Here is a 16280-nt window from a genome sequence, read left to right on the forward strand (position 1 = left end):
TCCTCTGAAGAGTATAATTCCTTCACATGAGTCTGTCTCCTGTTGTGATCATATCATTACATCTGTGCCTCTTCCCCCATGAGTAAGGGGTCCTCCATCTCTAATAACATTTTATAACACTTTCTTATTATGAGACTCCTACCTCAGTTATATTTTTCTTTTCTTTTTTTATTTCTTTGTTCCTCATCCTGGCCTTCATTTCTTCTTAAGTTTTAATTTTATTTTTCTGATTCAAGTTGGATTTCTCTAATTCAGTTTTTGTAGCTCTGGAAACTAACGCTGTCATTCAGTTCTCACAGTTTGAGAGATTATAGGAGTTAGAGAAAATGTCCAGTCCTCAATCTGTTGATCATGTGAAAATCAGTTTGAACAAATGAAGTCAGATCTAAAAAAATATAATATTTATTGCTTAAAAATAGGGTGAGCCAATATAACAAAATTTAGTTATTTTGTGTCATACCAAACTATCAAAATACAATTTTATAGAAATAGAAAGATAATAATAAAAGCCATCGAACAAAAGGTTAAGAATATCAATAAGAATATCAAGAATATCAACATTGAAAAATAATGGGAAAAGAGGTGGCCTAGTCATATTTGATCTCAAAACTATACTACAAATCTTTAATTATTAAAACAGTTTGGTACTTGCTAGGAAATAAGAGTAGATCAGTAAAATAGCTTAAGGATTAGCAGAAGCAAATGAGCACAGTAATTTAATGTTTGATAAACCCAGAGTTCTCAGCTATCAACTCACTACTCCATAAAAATTTGAAGAGAAACTAATTGTAGACAAAAATTTCATACTGTGTACTTAAATAAGCCTGTGTGATAATACCACAGATAATACCAGTGATTGCAATAAGTTCATACCATAAAAATTGCTTCTACCAACTGTCTTGAAAACAGTTATCACAGAACAGATTGGCATTTGGTTGACATAAAAACACAAAGATAAATAAAGATGACGATCCAGGGAAACTGAGGCACAACATTATATACTCTCTTTCTGAGTATTTGGATTATTGAATTACTTCCCCTAGATACCTGGGAGGTCTCAGCACCATAATTTTGACCAACTCAAATATGAAGCAAACAAATCAGAATGAAACTAGAAAATGCAAGAACTTATGACAAGGGCAAGTCTCTTGCCCCAGAGTTATCAGCAGTACAAAGGCCCTCATCTTAGCCAGGGAATCCAGTTTGAGATGGACAGTTCATTGTGTTAGGGGGTCTGCAGTCATTTGTGCACTTGACTCAGCTTCTGCTTATATAGGGAGTAGCAGTGCTGAAGACAATCATGCTCACTAAGTCTGTCAGGGATTTCAAAGGAGGGAAAGAGTGGAGCCTGGAGTAGCTCCATCTGTCCCCTCTGATAGAAGAGGAGTTGCTACTAGGATACAGATTTCTGAGTACAGCTATCAGAGTATACACAATTAGACCATCAAGGCAGGTAAACTCTGAACTTTTAGAGGCCTGAAATGCCCTTTGAGAATGCTGAGATGCCAATTAAGAAACTGGGGTTACAGGGCTAGAGACTGCCAGTCCCAAGACAGGTATCTATATCTTGGAGATTTCCTAAAAACAGGCAATCAGACTATTCTGTGAATAGTCTGCCAGAGCAATTCCAACAGAATAAGGGATTTCAAAGCTAAAGCATCAAATAACCATCCCACATATAAAGTTCTTATGCATCCATAACAGCAATAGTTACACAATTTAACAATTTCCATCCCAAATGTTAAACAAACAGTAATACCGTTGTAATTTTAACAATAATTTATCAACCACTTTCCCACTCCTCCTATATCAGCCCAAATTACATCAGGAGTAGGGGTGATAGTCTCGATCTCAGCTGCTTCAGGTTGAGAAATGGGCGAAGGCTCTCACTCCATGCAGGGGGTGGATGTGTTGTGCTAACAGCTATCAAAGCTTCAGATGGGCCAATCCATGTCTTGGGAAAGGTTCAATAATCTGTAATTTGACCAAGATCTAGAACAACAACAACAACAACAAATAAATCTAACAAGGTTAGAACAGTCTGAGATAGAAAGACTTGATTCACCAGACTGCTGCTAAACATGAAGAGCCAGCAGTTGAGTTTGCTTTACAAGGCAGGCAAACGGCTGTCAGCTATATTCCCAATAAATAAAACAGCAGTTAGATTTCACAGACTATTGTTAATTGTCCTCTCATTAGTTGGAACCCTTTTAAAAACAAAACACAAATATCTAGTAACAGACATGACCATACTAAGTACTTATTTGCCTAAGCATTTAGGATAGAATGATTACATATAATCACATAGGAAACAACAAGGTATGACGTAATTGAATTGCAGTCACAGGAAGAAAAAAAATGCAAGAACATAACTATAACATAACATAAGCAGTTAAAACTCAGCCTTCATGGATCTCTTCCATAAAGAGAGCTAATTCAGTTTCAAATGATCAAAGATGGGCAGAAGCAGCAACATCCAAAGAAAGAACACTGGGAGATGAATATAAACTGCTTGCATTTTTGTTTTTCTTCCCAGATTATTTATATCTTCTGAATTCAATTCTCCCTCTGCAACAAGAAAACTGTTCGGTTCTGCACACGTATATTGTATCCAGGATATACTGTAACCTATTCAACATGTAAAGGATTGCTTGCCATTTGGGGGAGGGGGTGGAGGGAGGGAGGGGAAAAATCGGAACAGAAGTGAATGCAAGGGATAATGTTGTAAAAAATTACCCTGCATGAGTTCTATCAATAAAAAGTTATTTAAAAAAAAAAAAAAAACTCAGCCTTCAGCACATCAGAGTGGAGCTTTAAAACTCCCAAATAGTATTAACTATAAGTCCAAGAGATTTTTATCTCCAAAGTTTCAGATAAATCCCAAACAGTTATTTACCATGACCTTATATTGGTAACAGTAAGAAATTTATCCCAGAAAATTCACACAATTCTTACATACCCAAATAAATGTTGAATCTTGAATAAGTTGAATATTATACCAATCATTTTGCTTTTAAAATACCCAATACACAGAAAAATCCAAAACTACATATTGTTCACAACAAAAACATTTTCAAAAGGACGAAGGCAAAAACTATTATTCTTGGAGTCCCTTTAAATAATTGGCATCAATACAGTTAATTCAAACTTCCTATTTTCACATAAAAGAATCTGAAAAGTTCTTGAAAACATCAAACTTTTTTGAAATAATTCTTTCAAACTGTAGATCACATTTCTGATCATATTCTTTAATATTCATAACTATTATGTACCTAAAGAAACAAATATTCACTCAATTAACATCTTGTAAGAGCAGCCTGTCCCTTTAAATGACAGTTTGCTTTTTTTAGCCAAAGGAACCAAGTGGCTGCCACTTTTCACTGCTGCTCTCCCCCATCCAAAAATAAATCAGTCTCATAGCCGTCTCTCTGTGACTATCCTTTCCAACCAGTTCCTTCTTTTTCCCCACTGATTTCTTCTTGAAATCTTTTGCTCCTACTAATCAATCCTTCTTAAATCACCTTCATTCTCCTGTCCCATCTCGCTGTCTCCTCCCTCTGTCTACTTGACTAATTGCTTTTGTAAATCGATCTTTCTTGTTCCTTTTCTTTAAATCATCTTTTTTTTTTTAAACTTAAAGATTCACAATTAACTTTGAACCAAATTTCTTAAAACTTATAATATAGTTTACAAATTACCCAATAATTTTAAAAAACAATATACCATTTAAGTAGGGAGATATAAACACAACCTCCCCTAAGGTAAACTTACTGGTATTTTGTTTAATAACCTATATTTTAATTTGGAGTCCAACCAAATTTAAAAAAAAAGTTTTTCTCTTCAGTTGTAAAGGCCTTAATATTCAAACAATTCTTAAGATTTTATACTCAGAATAAATCTAACATGTGCAAGACAACAGTAAAATTATTTCCCCCGATTTCAAAATTATAGTACCTCTTTAAAATATAGTAAGTTCCCCAAACTCTTAATCAAATGTTGCCGATAAACAATTACCAAGTTTAGCCTTCTTAAACTTTCTGTTCTCTAATTCCATAAAAGCAAACTTGCTAATAATGATTTTTCTTTCTTCTCCTGGGACAATTTTTTTCTTTTTAGAAGTATGCCTAGTTTTCCCATAGGTCCAACAGGTCAGAGAGCCCCTGTGTTCAGCTATTTACCTCTCTTACTCTATTTTTATTCCTCCTTTCCAATATTTGAAATTTCTTATTTCCAATCTTGTTTCCAATCTTAACACACATACCAATTTAAACTTATTTTAAAATCAACCAGTACTTTAGTTTGTGAGATTTCCTTAAATCTACCTAGATATTCCATTCAAACTTCTTTTCTTTAGTGAGCCAGGAAGGAGTTAAGCACCAATTCTTGCTGTACATTGAGATTTTTTTTCTGGAAGGATTCCACAAGCCAGAGTTCTGATAATAGGCTTCTTGCTTACAGGAGTTTTTAAAGTGATAGATACTGCTCTTCTATTTCCTCAATAATTTCCAAACTTTCAATCTATGTTTTTATTTTTTCCCCTTCTTTCCCCCTTTCCCACAAAGCTGCTGCAGTGAGCTAGAGGCAAAGTGAGAGAAATTTTAAAAAAGATTTTCTTTTCCTGAGAAGCCCAAAATTAGTTCCCAAATTACCTTACCACGATCTAAAACCAATACATTCTGAACCACTCTGTAAGAATTATTACTCTGAATGAATTCCAATTCCAACAATTTGGCCTGGTATTTTTCTAAGCCTACAGCACAGAGACTGAATTCTTATCTCTACAAGCTTGCTAACTTTTAACACAGAACAAAAACAATGCAAAGCAGATATACACACACAGACACACGCAGAACTCTATTTTCACCTTTTACATACAGATTTAAGTCTTATATACCCAAATAGTCCTGGGAACATCCTTCCAGTTTTCTTCCCTTTTATATCTGGGAAGTTCATCCCAGTTTTGAATTACCTAACTAATGTCCTAATACAAATTCTTGAACTTCTCTCCCGTTTTACCACCTTGGCCCCAGTCCAGGTGTTGGCAGAGATTCTTCTTACCCTCACACCCCGCAGCCACCTGAGAGCTTCCTTAGGAAAAATCCTTTCCTTGGGGTCTAAAGCAGTCCAAACATAAAAACAAATTTAGGAGGGCTAATCCCTCAGGGTCTCCCTTGACCCACCAAAAGACCTCCCCAGACTCCCAAGAGCTATACTTCAAGTTTACATGTGTAAATGTCTTTCAGGCTGTGATACGGGCCATCAGGACTCTGCTTCTTTCAATCTTTAATTCTGCTTTCCACTGAGTATCTCTGTCTTGGGTTGTTGTCTAAGAGGGGAGGGAGACTGCTCACCCAGAGCCAGAGACCATGGAGAAAATTACTTCGTGGGCGTCTGTCCCTGTCTGGGGTATACACAGCTGTCTCCCCCAAAGACCCCATCCTGGAGAGCCCCCAACGGTGTGGGATGTAGAAGACACTTTCCCAATATGACTACTCAGAGATCACTCAAAATAGAAAGTAGAAAGGTTGTTTATTAAGCCTCTGGAAGATGAGTGGTCCCATCACAAGATAAGGGAAAGAGAAAGCTCGTGGTAGGAGGGCTAAAGAAATAGTAAAGATACACAGCTTTTATACAAGAGATTATATCACAAGTAAGAGAGCATTGAGAAGGTGGGGAGGCATCTAAGTGGTTGTTGGTATCCAAAGAAATTGGAATGGAAGGTTTCTGTTTCCCCGAAATCAAATGTTATTTCGGGGAAACAGAAAATCAGGCCTTCAGGCTTAGCTGGCCAAGGCTCAAGTAAATATGGGCCTGCACACGTCATAGGGGAAACACAGAAATAATGAAAATAAAATACAGAAAAAGAATTTGCACATTCCTGTAAATTCTTCACCTTATCTCTCTGTTCCACACAAGCTCCGATTGGGCATCAAACAAAAGGTCAAGGAAACATTGAAAAATAATGGGAAAGAACAACATTATAAGCAAATTTGAGGAATATGGAAAATATTACCTGTCAGATCTATGATATCCTTATCTATATATAAGAGTTCAAGACCATTAAATGAGAGAGAATCACAAGAAGTAAAATGTACAGTTTTGATTATATAAAATTGAAGGATTTTTGCACAAAGAAAACCGATATAGCAAGAATAAGAATTCTTCTCTCAGAAGAAAAGCAGGAGATTTAGAAAATATTTCCAGCAAGTTTGATAAAAGTCTTATTTCAAGAAACATAGGGAAATGAATCAAACTTGTTGGAATAAAAACCCTTATTTATAAACAGACTAAAGTCTATTAGCAGTGTTCAGAGGACAAAACTCAAGCTTTCCATAGTCATATAGTAAGAAACAAAATGTCTTAATGAAGAGCTCCACTGAGTCACTGATGAATGCAGGAAAGATTCATTTAACACTATTGCGTGAATGTGTGCCTAAGTTAGTAGATACAACTTTTGAAACTGCAACGGCAGTGTTTTTTTCCTATTTTGAAGCACAAATTCTTTATGGTCTCTTCTCCCCCCCTACCTCCCCCTTTTCCCCTGCCCCCTTATTCTTCATTAATTTGGGTGTTACAGATATTACAGAATGTGAATCTCCATCCCTCATTAGTCACTTTCTGTCCTCTAGAAGCTCTTACATTGTGGGGGAAGATAAAGGAGGCAATATCCCAAGCCCTTGTTTATTTCCTTTTTTTTTTTTTTAATACATTTTTTGATGTCCTTGGGGGTTGAATTTTCTAATTTGTTTCATTTCTTCAAAAATTTAATTTTCATAATTTTGGGAAACTAGATCCCCATCCCTTTCTCACAATATGAAAAAGTGCCCCAAATCATTAATAAAGTAATACAAATTAAAATAACTTTTAAGATACCATCTTATACCTATCACACTTGGGGAGGTGGGAAGGGGAAACAAAACAGTGTACTAAAGTACTATTGGTACAACAGTAAAGTGGTCCAAACATTCTGGAAAGCAATTTGGAACTATGCCCAGAAAGCTATTAAATACCTTTTACCCCTGTGGTACTACTGATGTACTATGATTTTGTGGTCTCCCAATTTTAGGGGAGGGAGCTTCTGTTCTAACAATAAGTCAGTAATCCTAAATCTTCTGGCTTGGAGTCTGCCTCAGGGAATTCCCACACTTCCAATCCAAGAACATTCTATCAGATTCTAAATTGACCACTCTTCACTTCATTGCTGACTGTCAGATAAGCTTCTGGCCTCTGGATAGTCCCAGTGACCAAATTCCTGAGACAATAGTGATAACCAAATTCTGGAGACTACTCTTGAGCCTTAGAATTAGCATGTCAATGACGGAAAGCTGGATAAATTCCTCTGCCAAATTCTCTTAGAGTTCAGTCCACTTGTAATAGCCTTACAATTACAATAAACTTTGGCCCTTGGATAAAGAGATGGATTCAAGCCTGAAAATTCTTTTGAGACACCTCAGGACACCTTTCTATGAACCCAGACTTTTGGGGTTTCTTTCCCAGTTTCTACACTACTCATAGGTCTGCATGCCAAAGAATTCGAAGAGGGATGCAAAGATCCATATTTACAACAATATTTATACAAGTTCTTTGTGTGGTGGCAAAGCTTTAGATTAGAGAAGTGTCCAGTTGTGGAAAGGCTGAACAAATTATGGTATATAAATGTAGTGTACAATTATTGTGCTGTAAGAAATGATGAAGATGATGGTTTTGGGAAAACCTGGGAAGACAGTTATGAATTGATGCAAAAGTGAAGTGAACAAATTATACAATGACAACAATATTGTAAGGGCAGTCAACTCTGAAAGACTTAGGAACCCTGAGCAACCATAATTTCAAAGAACTGATGTTGAAACATTCTATCACTGTCCAGATAGAGTACTGTTGAGTTTAGAATATTGAAGTCATTTCCTCCTTGACTCCTTGTCTCCCTCCCTTCCTTTCTTTTCTTTCTTTTTTCCCTTCTCTGTCCACTTAGGGTATCATACTCTGGCCAAAGAAAATTTGTCGAAAACTTGTAAGTTATCTTGGGCTTTGGAGTTAGAGTTCTTTCTTAAGGACCATGCCTTAAACCCTAATCACTCTGACTCAAAACAAGGTCTCCCACTGGACCCAGATGGAAATGATTTAATTTCCTGATATGACACTGATATACTGTCCAGGTTTCACAAGCATACAATAGTGAGGTCCACTGCAACAGGTCTGTAGACCTGGAATTTAATAGATTGTGAAACTTGGACATTTTACCAGCGCCATGCCAGGAAACTATTGCTTACATTTAAATTGTCTTAGGGAGATCATCTAGCAGCATAAGCTACCAGATACTGAGGTCCTTTCTCAAATTAAACTGCTAAGCATTCCAACTTTATTGCAGAAAGTGCAACTCCACTGGGTCCAATGCCAAGTGTATGTTTGAGAAAAAGATTTTTTTATAGAGAATTCACACAGGGCAAGCACTCACAAAGTGTACAAGAACACTCTTAAGGTTTTTCTTAGGAATTTAGAATCAGTTGTGTGACATAGGAGACATTGGACCAGGACTATCCAGTGTATCAAGGAGAAGGTGCTGTGTTCTGCAAAGCAGAATTGAATTAGCCCAAAAGAAAGGCAAGATATACAAAATTAGAGAAACAAGCCCATATGTTCATGTGGACTATTTGTGTCTAACCTTTGGGCAGAACATTTCAAGCTCATATTGGCTTGATCAGCCACTGTTGGACCACCATAACTTGACTTTGGGAATGAAGGACAATAAAAACCAACCAAATCCAGATGCCTTTGGAGGAAAAAGTGAGGCAGGTGACTTTGTACATCCTTCTCTCACTTAAATCCAGTTCACTTGCTTGTAAGGGCATTGCCTACCTGATATTATAGCAACCCTCCCTTCCTCTTGAATAACTATAAATGCTGTTATAAAGTTCTTTTTTTTTTTGCATTTTCAATGGGGAAGGAAAGAATTTGGAACTGAAAACAAAATCAAAAGAGAACAAAACAAAAAATCATAAGGCTCTTCATTGGACTAACCATCCCTCTTCTCACACCAGTTTTTTTCTGTCATCCTGAGCATTTGCATATCTCTTGCTGTATAAATAATCCATCCTTATTTGTGGTACCTAATTTTATTTCTTATTTGCATTTTCCAGGTAAACGTAAAGCACTGAAGCTGAATTTTGCAAATCCACCTTTCAAATCTACAGCACGCTTTACCCTGAATCCTTCAGGAGTCCAGAACCCACACATGTGAGTATAGTTCAAGGCAGGATTTTGAAATGATATTGTAATGTTCCAACTAGGTGGAGGTCCTCCTAATGGACCTTGGTTTCAGCAGAACAATTATAATAATAATTAGGAATAAAGTCCAAAGTCTTCATTATCTCTTTCACAGTCTGTCTCCTTCTCCTGGGGCTGGGCAGCTTTCTGGGGGACCTTCAGATAGTTCTTGGTCTTAGTGGAGGAATGCAGGAGATAGGAGAGCCACCAGGATAGTGGGAGATGGAATTTCTGTCTTCCAGTCCTTGTTAGCCCTTATATACCTTATTGTAATTACATCATTACAGCATCCTGATTATGTGTAAACTTGGAGAACCATTACATCACACCATGCTAAGTACTAAGTATATATGTGAACTAGAGAACCATGATCTCATCAATTCCACTGAATTAACACCTTGTTTCAAGTATACTTCTCCAGAGTTCTGGCTATCTACATTATATAGCAAAGATTTTCTGAAGCCAGGAGTCATCTTATATAGGCCTTCTATTATATTGCTATTTTAACCCAAATGTGAATCATGTACTTATAATACTGTAGTATTTTGAAGATTTATTTTCTTAAATTTAAATGGGGAAAACAAGCAGAAAGATTAAAGACAATTGTGTTTGTTCCTACCAGTGACTTGTATTACTTTCTAATTTCTGAACCTCCATTAAGATCTATTATTTATATTCAGAGTCATATACAGAAAAAGTTAACCATAATGTTCCACAAATTCTTCTCCCTTCTGGCTCTCCTTTGATAGTCTATTAAGCCCTCATGTTTTGTAAGGAAGATAACTTTCTTTTAAGACTCCTTTTTCTCATGTGACTAATACTAAAATGAAGCCATATCCACATAACTGTTGGTGTTTAATGTATATGTATGACTTGTATAGTTCTGTAGCATTTTATTAAAAATCTGTTATTGAGCTAATGTCAGAGACTTCATTTTAATCTGTCTTTTAAGAAAATTACTTATTTAATTCCTAGCAAGATGTTGGATTTCTTTGCTACAAAGTTGACTCATAAAATTCATTATTAGATAGATGAAATGTGTGTTAATGTTTTTGTCTATATAGATGACATGATATACTTCATAGATTTTATTTGCAAAGTATGCCTCTTGAGATTATATCCTCCTAGGCACTCTGCTTACCTCTCAGTGAGCTACAGATAATTATGCTTATGTAACAAAGATGACTGTGTTTAGTGTCTTTGAATGCTATGAATTAATAATGTATAGTAGACAGTAAATATTTGTTTAATGAAATTTATATTACAAAAACAAAAAATATCAAATGTTGATGTTGTTAGGATTGGATTTCTATTTATCTTTTTTACAAAGGCTTTATGAGTTGTTTTTCTTTCTTGTATTAGTTTCTACTTTCTTTGAATCTTATTCCTTAATCACAATTTTCTGCCATTGTGTTTTTTTTCTCTTTTTTTCCTATTCTTTCCTTTTTCTCTGATAGCAGTTTTCATCAACTTGTTTCTCTCCATTATCTTTATCTTATCTCTACCCTGAATATCCTGCACAACTTGGCATGAACTCAGGAGTTAGGTCCCCATGGCTAGTACCCTTTCTTTCTTCTTTGATAAAAGGTGGTAAACTGGGCAGGAGTCCCATAACCTAAGTGAATGTTTACCTGAAAGAATATTAAGTTTTCCGAGTGAGTTTGGTTATAGGAATGGATCCAGAATAAGAGATATGCAGGAGCTTTAGAATTTTCTCATGACTATGAGAACCACTTCAATAATTGTAAGCAAATAAAAAGTGTCATGATAAAAAACAAAAATACAATAGGATCCAAGAAATCTCTTTTAACATATATATGTACTGACAGATGGAGTATACTATATTATTTACTAAGATTTCAGTGTATTAAAACCTATGGTGTTTACTCCATCATCAAAACAATATCAAGTTATTGTCAAGTTAGATTTTTACAAAAACCTAAAAAGGGTAAACACTTTCACTTCATCTATTATGCTTGGATCACAATAAAATATTTTAATTTCATTTCATTTGTAAAGGATTTGTAATTTCATTATTGTGGGAAACTCCTTTCACAAATGCAGATTACATTAGGACTAGATTGCTATTAATTTGGTATAACTCAAAAAATATTTCATGGAATTAAGGGTAAATTTTCTCTGTTTTGGAAATTTTCTTTTGGTTCTTAGATGGCTAGCTGTCATAATATTCCATATTGTGAACCTTTATTGAGTAATAAGACATTTAGAGATCCCTTATCATTTTAATCATATTTTAACTTCTAGTAATAGATTATATCAAAGCATGGAAACTCTTATATAGGCTATCAAAATGAGGATATTCATCTCATCTGAAATTAGAAAAAAACTAAGGAATGCTCTTTAAATATTACTATCTCCCCTACTTCTTTCATTAAAAGTCCAATTTATACATATACATGATCTTTACAAAGCTTTACTATCATTCAAATGCCATCATTATAAATATGATACTCATTTTTATTAAAACAGATCAATTGCTTAATGATTAAGGAATTGCTATATTTGTCTTTCTACTGTTTTCTTTTTTTTTCTGTTAAATTCAATACAATTAACAAAACAGTATTAATAGGAATTTTCATATAGGATATGTAACTTGATTTGTTGTATTGTAATAAAATTGACAACAGAAATTGTACTGATGAATTGTAAAGAGCAGGAAACTTAATTTCGTTATTTGCTCCAGAGAACCAAAGACAACAGGAACGGTGAGGAAGACCTTTGTAAATGAATTTTTTTAGATGTTTCTTTATTCTTTAATTAAGGAGTTTCTGGGCTTCCTAGAACTATATTAACAATTCCTGAAATCATTGTTGTTCTTGATGTCAGGAAAGCTCTGCCCATATACTTTAGTGATAGAATGTTTCCTAACTATTAATAATTCAGTCTTATGTAGGTTTGCAAACTCACCAAAATAATCTTGAATCCTAAATTATTTGAGGATTATTATTATTCCAGTTTTAAGAAAACTTAGGCTCAGAGGTTTAAATGACATATTATTATAATTCAAATTTAGACCAATTTGAATCAGTGTTTAGTATTTTTTCTACTATATTGTATTCATAGGCATGTTATTTTAAGCATTTTCTTCTTTTCGTCATTATCACTCTTTGTCTTGAGGAACCGATTGTTGTTAAATATGGCACTTTTGTGAACTTAGTGTTTTAGAAATCTAGTCAGATGTGACTGGAAAGTCACTCATGATCCTTGAAATAGGGGCCTATATATTTCTAATTAAATAGTATTCTGAACAAGGAGAAAATAGCCATTTTACTCTTACCAAATTATAACACAGGATTTTACTTTTTGTCTGAGATTTTTAATTTATTGTTTGAAAGGGACCATTACTATCCATCTGCTTCATTTTGCATATAAGGAAACAGACCAAGACTTGTCCAACGTTAGACAGATTTTAAAAAATGGTCAGGTACTTAATATGGCTCTGTATTGGGATCTTGTATTTGTAATAGGTTTTGCAACTTGTTAACTCCCAAACTACTTGAATTAAGAACATGAAAATTTTTTTACATTCTTAACTTTGGTCAGCTTAAGAGTCAGTGGTACCCAGGGTCGAAAAAGGAGGACTTAATTTAAAAAATAGTATTCAAGGAGTAATGACCCTTGACTAAAAGTTCTTTGTGAAATATACTATGTATTTGTATCTGTTCAAAGATGAGTAAATGGAAAATTGAAGTACATAGCATAAGTATGTAACTGTACCTCTGTATGGACTTGTCTCATCTTTAGACGTGCTGGAAATGATCATGTGAAGGACCTGCATTTATAGAGTTAAATGAGTTTTATAAAGAACAACAACAACAACAAAAACCCAGGACATCTGTAGCAATAGCACATAATTATCTCACCCCTGTTATTGAATCAGGAAGAATTGAATTTGAATCATGATCATCAACATCGTGATCTTGGGCAAGTCATTTAACTTAAATCTCATTTTGTTTATCTATAAAATAGGGATGATAGTACCTACATTGCAAGGTTGTTTTGAAGATTAAATGAGATGATGAATATAAAGTGCTTGGCAAATGGGAAAGTTCTATGTAAGTATTAGTTATTTTCCTGATTCTGGCTATAAAGTGGGCTTTGCCAACTAGTTTCTGCTCAGCATCCTTCATGAGAAGGCCAAAAATTTGAGTAATCTGCTGAACCATGTCTAGGATAGATAATTGACATAGACTCCTATGATGGCAACCTGGTTCAGAGACTTTCTAGAATGGAAAGGGGGTAGGAACTCATGACATATAGCAAATGTGTGTCTTTCTTATCCACTCCTCTTTGGGAGTCTATTCCTATTTTGGTTCCATACAGAGTACTTTTGGATTAGAAGCAGCAGGTCTATGGAGTCTAGTGATGATGATTAGGACTTTGATCTCTACAACTATCAATTACAACTATGGGGGAAAAGGGAGAAAAAAAAATAATTCCTTAGAAAGATCAGACTGTCACATAAATGTCTCTACGTTTTCTCTGGCTGTCTCCTGTGCCTGGAATTCTCTCCTTCCTCATCTCTGTCTTAATGCAGAGAATGTTATATTATCTAACTCTCATTTTATGGATGAGAAGAATAAGGTCCAGAGAGATTTAAGTCTTACAGGAGGTTTCAAATTTGAAATGTTATGACTTTTGAAATTCTGTTGCTACATGTATATCTTTGACATGTTACTTACCTTTTTGGTATATCTACTTATTTCCTCCTTGATAGAATGAGCAGACTAGATTTTTAAGATTTCTTTAGGAATTTTTAACCTTTTTTTGTATCATGGACCTCTTTGACAGTCTGATGAAACCTTTGGATCCTGCTCAGAATAGTGTTTTTAAAAGCATACAATAAAGTAACACATAGGATTACAAAGGAAACCAATTATATTAAAATAATTTCATCAAAATATTTATAAAACAAGCTTACCAACTTCAGGTTAAGAATCTTGTCTGGATAATTGCTATTCCACTGTTATATTGACTTTAAATTTGTGCTTTTTTATAAAACTTAAAAAAAAATTTAATTCACACTTAAAGAAATATATTTTAATGTCATTTAGAACATTTAAAAGAATGATTCTCAGGCTCAAATTACAGGTAGTAATAATGATATAATAATTAAGATTTTTGAACACTTGAAGATTGACATTTTTATTAAAACATTTCTATGAGATAAGTAGATCCCCATTTTATCAGTGCAGAAACTGAGAATCAAAGAGTCTAGAATAGCTTACCTAAGGTCATATATCTACTAAGTTTCTCTGATACAAACAAATTATCACTCAAATTGAGGCTTTAGGAAAGGCTTTTTGTAGAAGTAGGATTTTAATTGAGGACTAAGAAATCATACTATAGAGAATTGAGAGGAGATTGAGAAGAAAGAACTTGGAAGCATCCATTGTGTATAGCTTTCTTAAGGAATTTGGGTCATAAGGGAGAAAAGAGAGGACAAAAGTTAGCATAAATGGATAAATCAAATGGACTTTTTTCAAGGATGGGAATAATAGAATGTAACAGATGTCTGTAGACAGTTGGGATGTAGGCAGGGCTCTCCCTGAAAATTAATGAGAGTATAGAGGTAGAGGTGGGGAAAATAGGATGGAACAGGATCACTTGTACATATATAAGAGATTGACTGTGAAATACTAGTAAAGGAACAAGATAGGAGATGAAGAGGAGAATACCCTGTGTTAATAGCCCCAATATTTTAAGTGAATTGAAGCCATTTTCTCAGTTTCCAGATTTGAAGTCATGAAAGGGAGTGTTCCAAACTTCAGGCCTAACACTCAGTTCATTGTGCTACCTCGCTGTTCTTAGTGAATAGATTAAGGATGCATAAAAGAATTGCCTTGCTTCGGTAAGGGTCCAGTTGAGATGACATAACCTAAATTTGTAGTGGACTCAGTCTATCCAGTTTTGTGGTTTTTTTCTGACTTTATTCAGCAACAGGTAAATAGGAGTGAAAGTAGTAGGTGTTAGTAGTAATCTAAGGCTGGGGACTTGGAAGGGAAAGATTTTTAAAGGATAAAGGGGCAAGGGAATGAAGTAGACAATGTTGGACAAATACTAACTATACCAGATTACCTAAACTGCCTAAGGCAGTTTAGATAAAAGTTGTGTTTGTATGTATGTGTGAAGAGGAATCTTCTTTTACTATTAAAGGACTGGAATTCACCACTTTCTCTAGACTAGAATTTCTTTACCTTTTAATTAGTTTTCCCAGTTGGTTGCATTTTGCCCAAAAATTCATCTTATTATCAATCCTTCCTTTGAAAGGCTATTTGAATAATTTGCAGAGGCTGATTACTGGAAAAAGAAAAACTTTTATCATAATAATAGTTACTGAATTTAAGAGAGAAATAATAATTTTTCATAATTGATTTTGTTGCTTTTTATGCCAGGGTCATTACTCAACATTGCTTTCCCTTTTCAACTTCTCTATAAAAATAAAGTGACTAATCAAAACCAACTGGTACAATTTCTGTGTCAGACAAAGTATTTTGCTTTCTTCATTTGTATTCCATCAAATCTCTACCAAAAAAAAGGGAAATCTGTTTCATCACTGGTCCTTTAAAATAAAGAATAATCATTGTAATTATAGTGTTTTCAATTTTGTTATCAATTTAATTTTTTTCCAGTTAACAAAACCTGCTTTCTTTTTCTTCCATTTACCCCATTTGGGGAAAAAAGAAAAATGTAACATATATATAATCAAGCAAAACAAACTTCCTCGTTGGTCATGTCCAAAAAAAGTCTCATTCTGTACTCCTGAATTTACTTACCCCATCAAGAGGTGAGTAGTATATTGGTTTTTTCCATGTATCCTCTGGAATACTTATTCATTACATTGATCTTACTGCTTAAATTTTTCAGAGTTGTTTGTCTTCACAATATTATTATTGTATCAGGTATTTTCCTGGTTTGGCTCACTTTTCTCTGTGTTGGATCATGCAAGTCATCTCTCTGAAACTGCCCTCTTCATCATTTCTTATAGTAAAATA

At 34.4% G+C, this 16280-nt stretch overlaps 1 protein-coding gene across 4 annotated transcripts in view; it reads left to right on the forward strand.

The window, feature by feature from the left end:
- The window catches only part of MAP2K4 (mitogen-activated protein kinase kinase 4), a 273432-nt gene that overhangs the window by 97975 nt on the left and 159177 nt on the right, over positions 1 to 16280 (forward strand). For all 4 annotated transcript variants that reach the window (XR_007953396.1, XR_007953397.1, XM_051995559.1 and 1 more), the window contains one exon: positions 9138 to 9234. Coding sequence is in view for 2 of the 4 variants with exons in the window: in XM_051995559.1 (XP_051851519.1) it covers positions 9138 to 9234 (97 nt within the window). In the remaining 2 variants the exon portion in view is untranslated. The remainder of the gene's footprint in view (positions 1 to 9137; positions 9235 to 16280) is intronic.

This window comes from Antechinus flavipes, chromosome 4, assembly GCF_016432865.1.
Source record: "Antechinus flavipes isolate AdamAnt ecotype Samford, QLD, Australia chromosome 4, AdamAnt_v2, whole genome shotgun sequence".
NCBI lineage: Eukaryota > Metazoa > Chordata > Mammalia > Dasyuromorphia > Dasyuridae > Antechinus > Antechinus flavipes.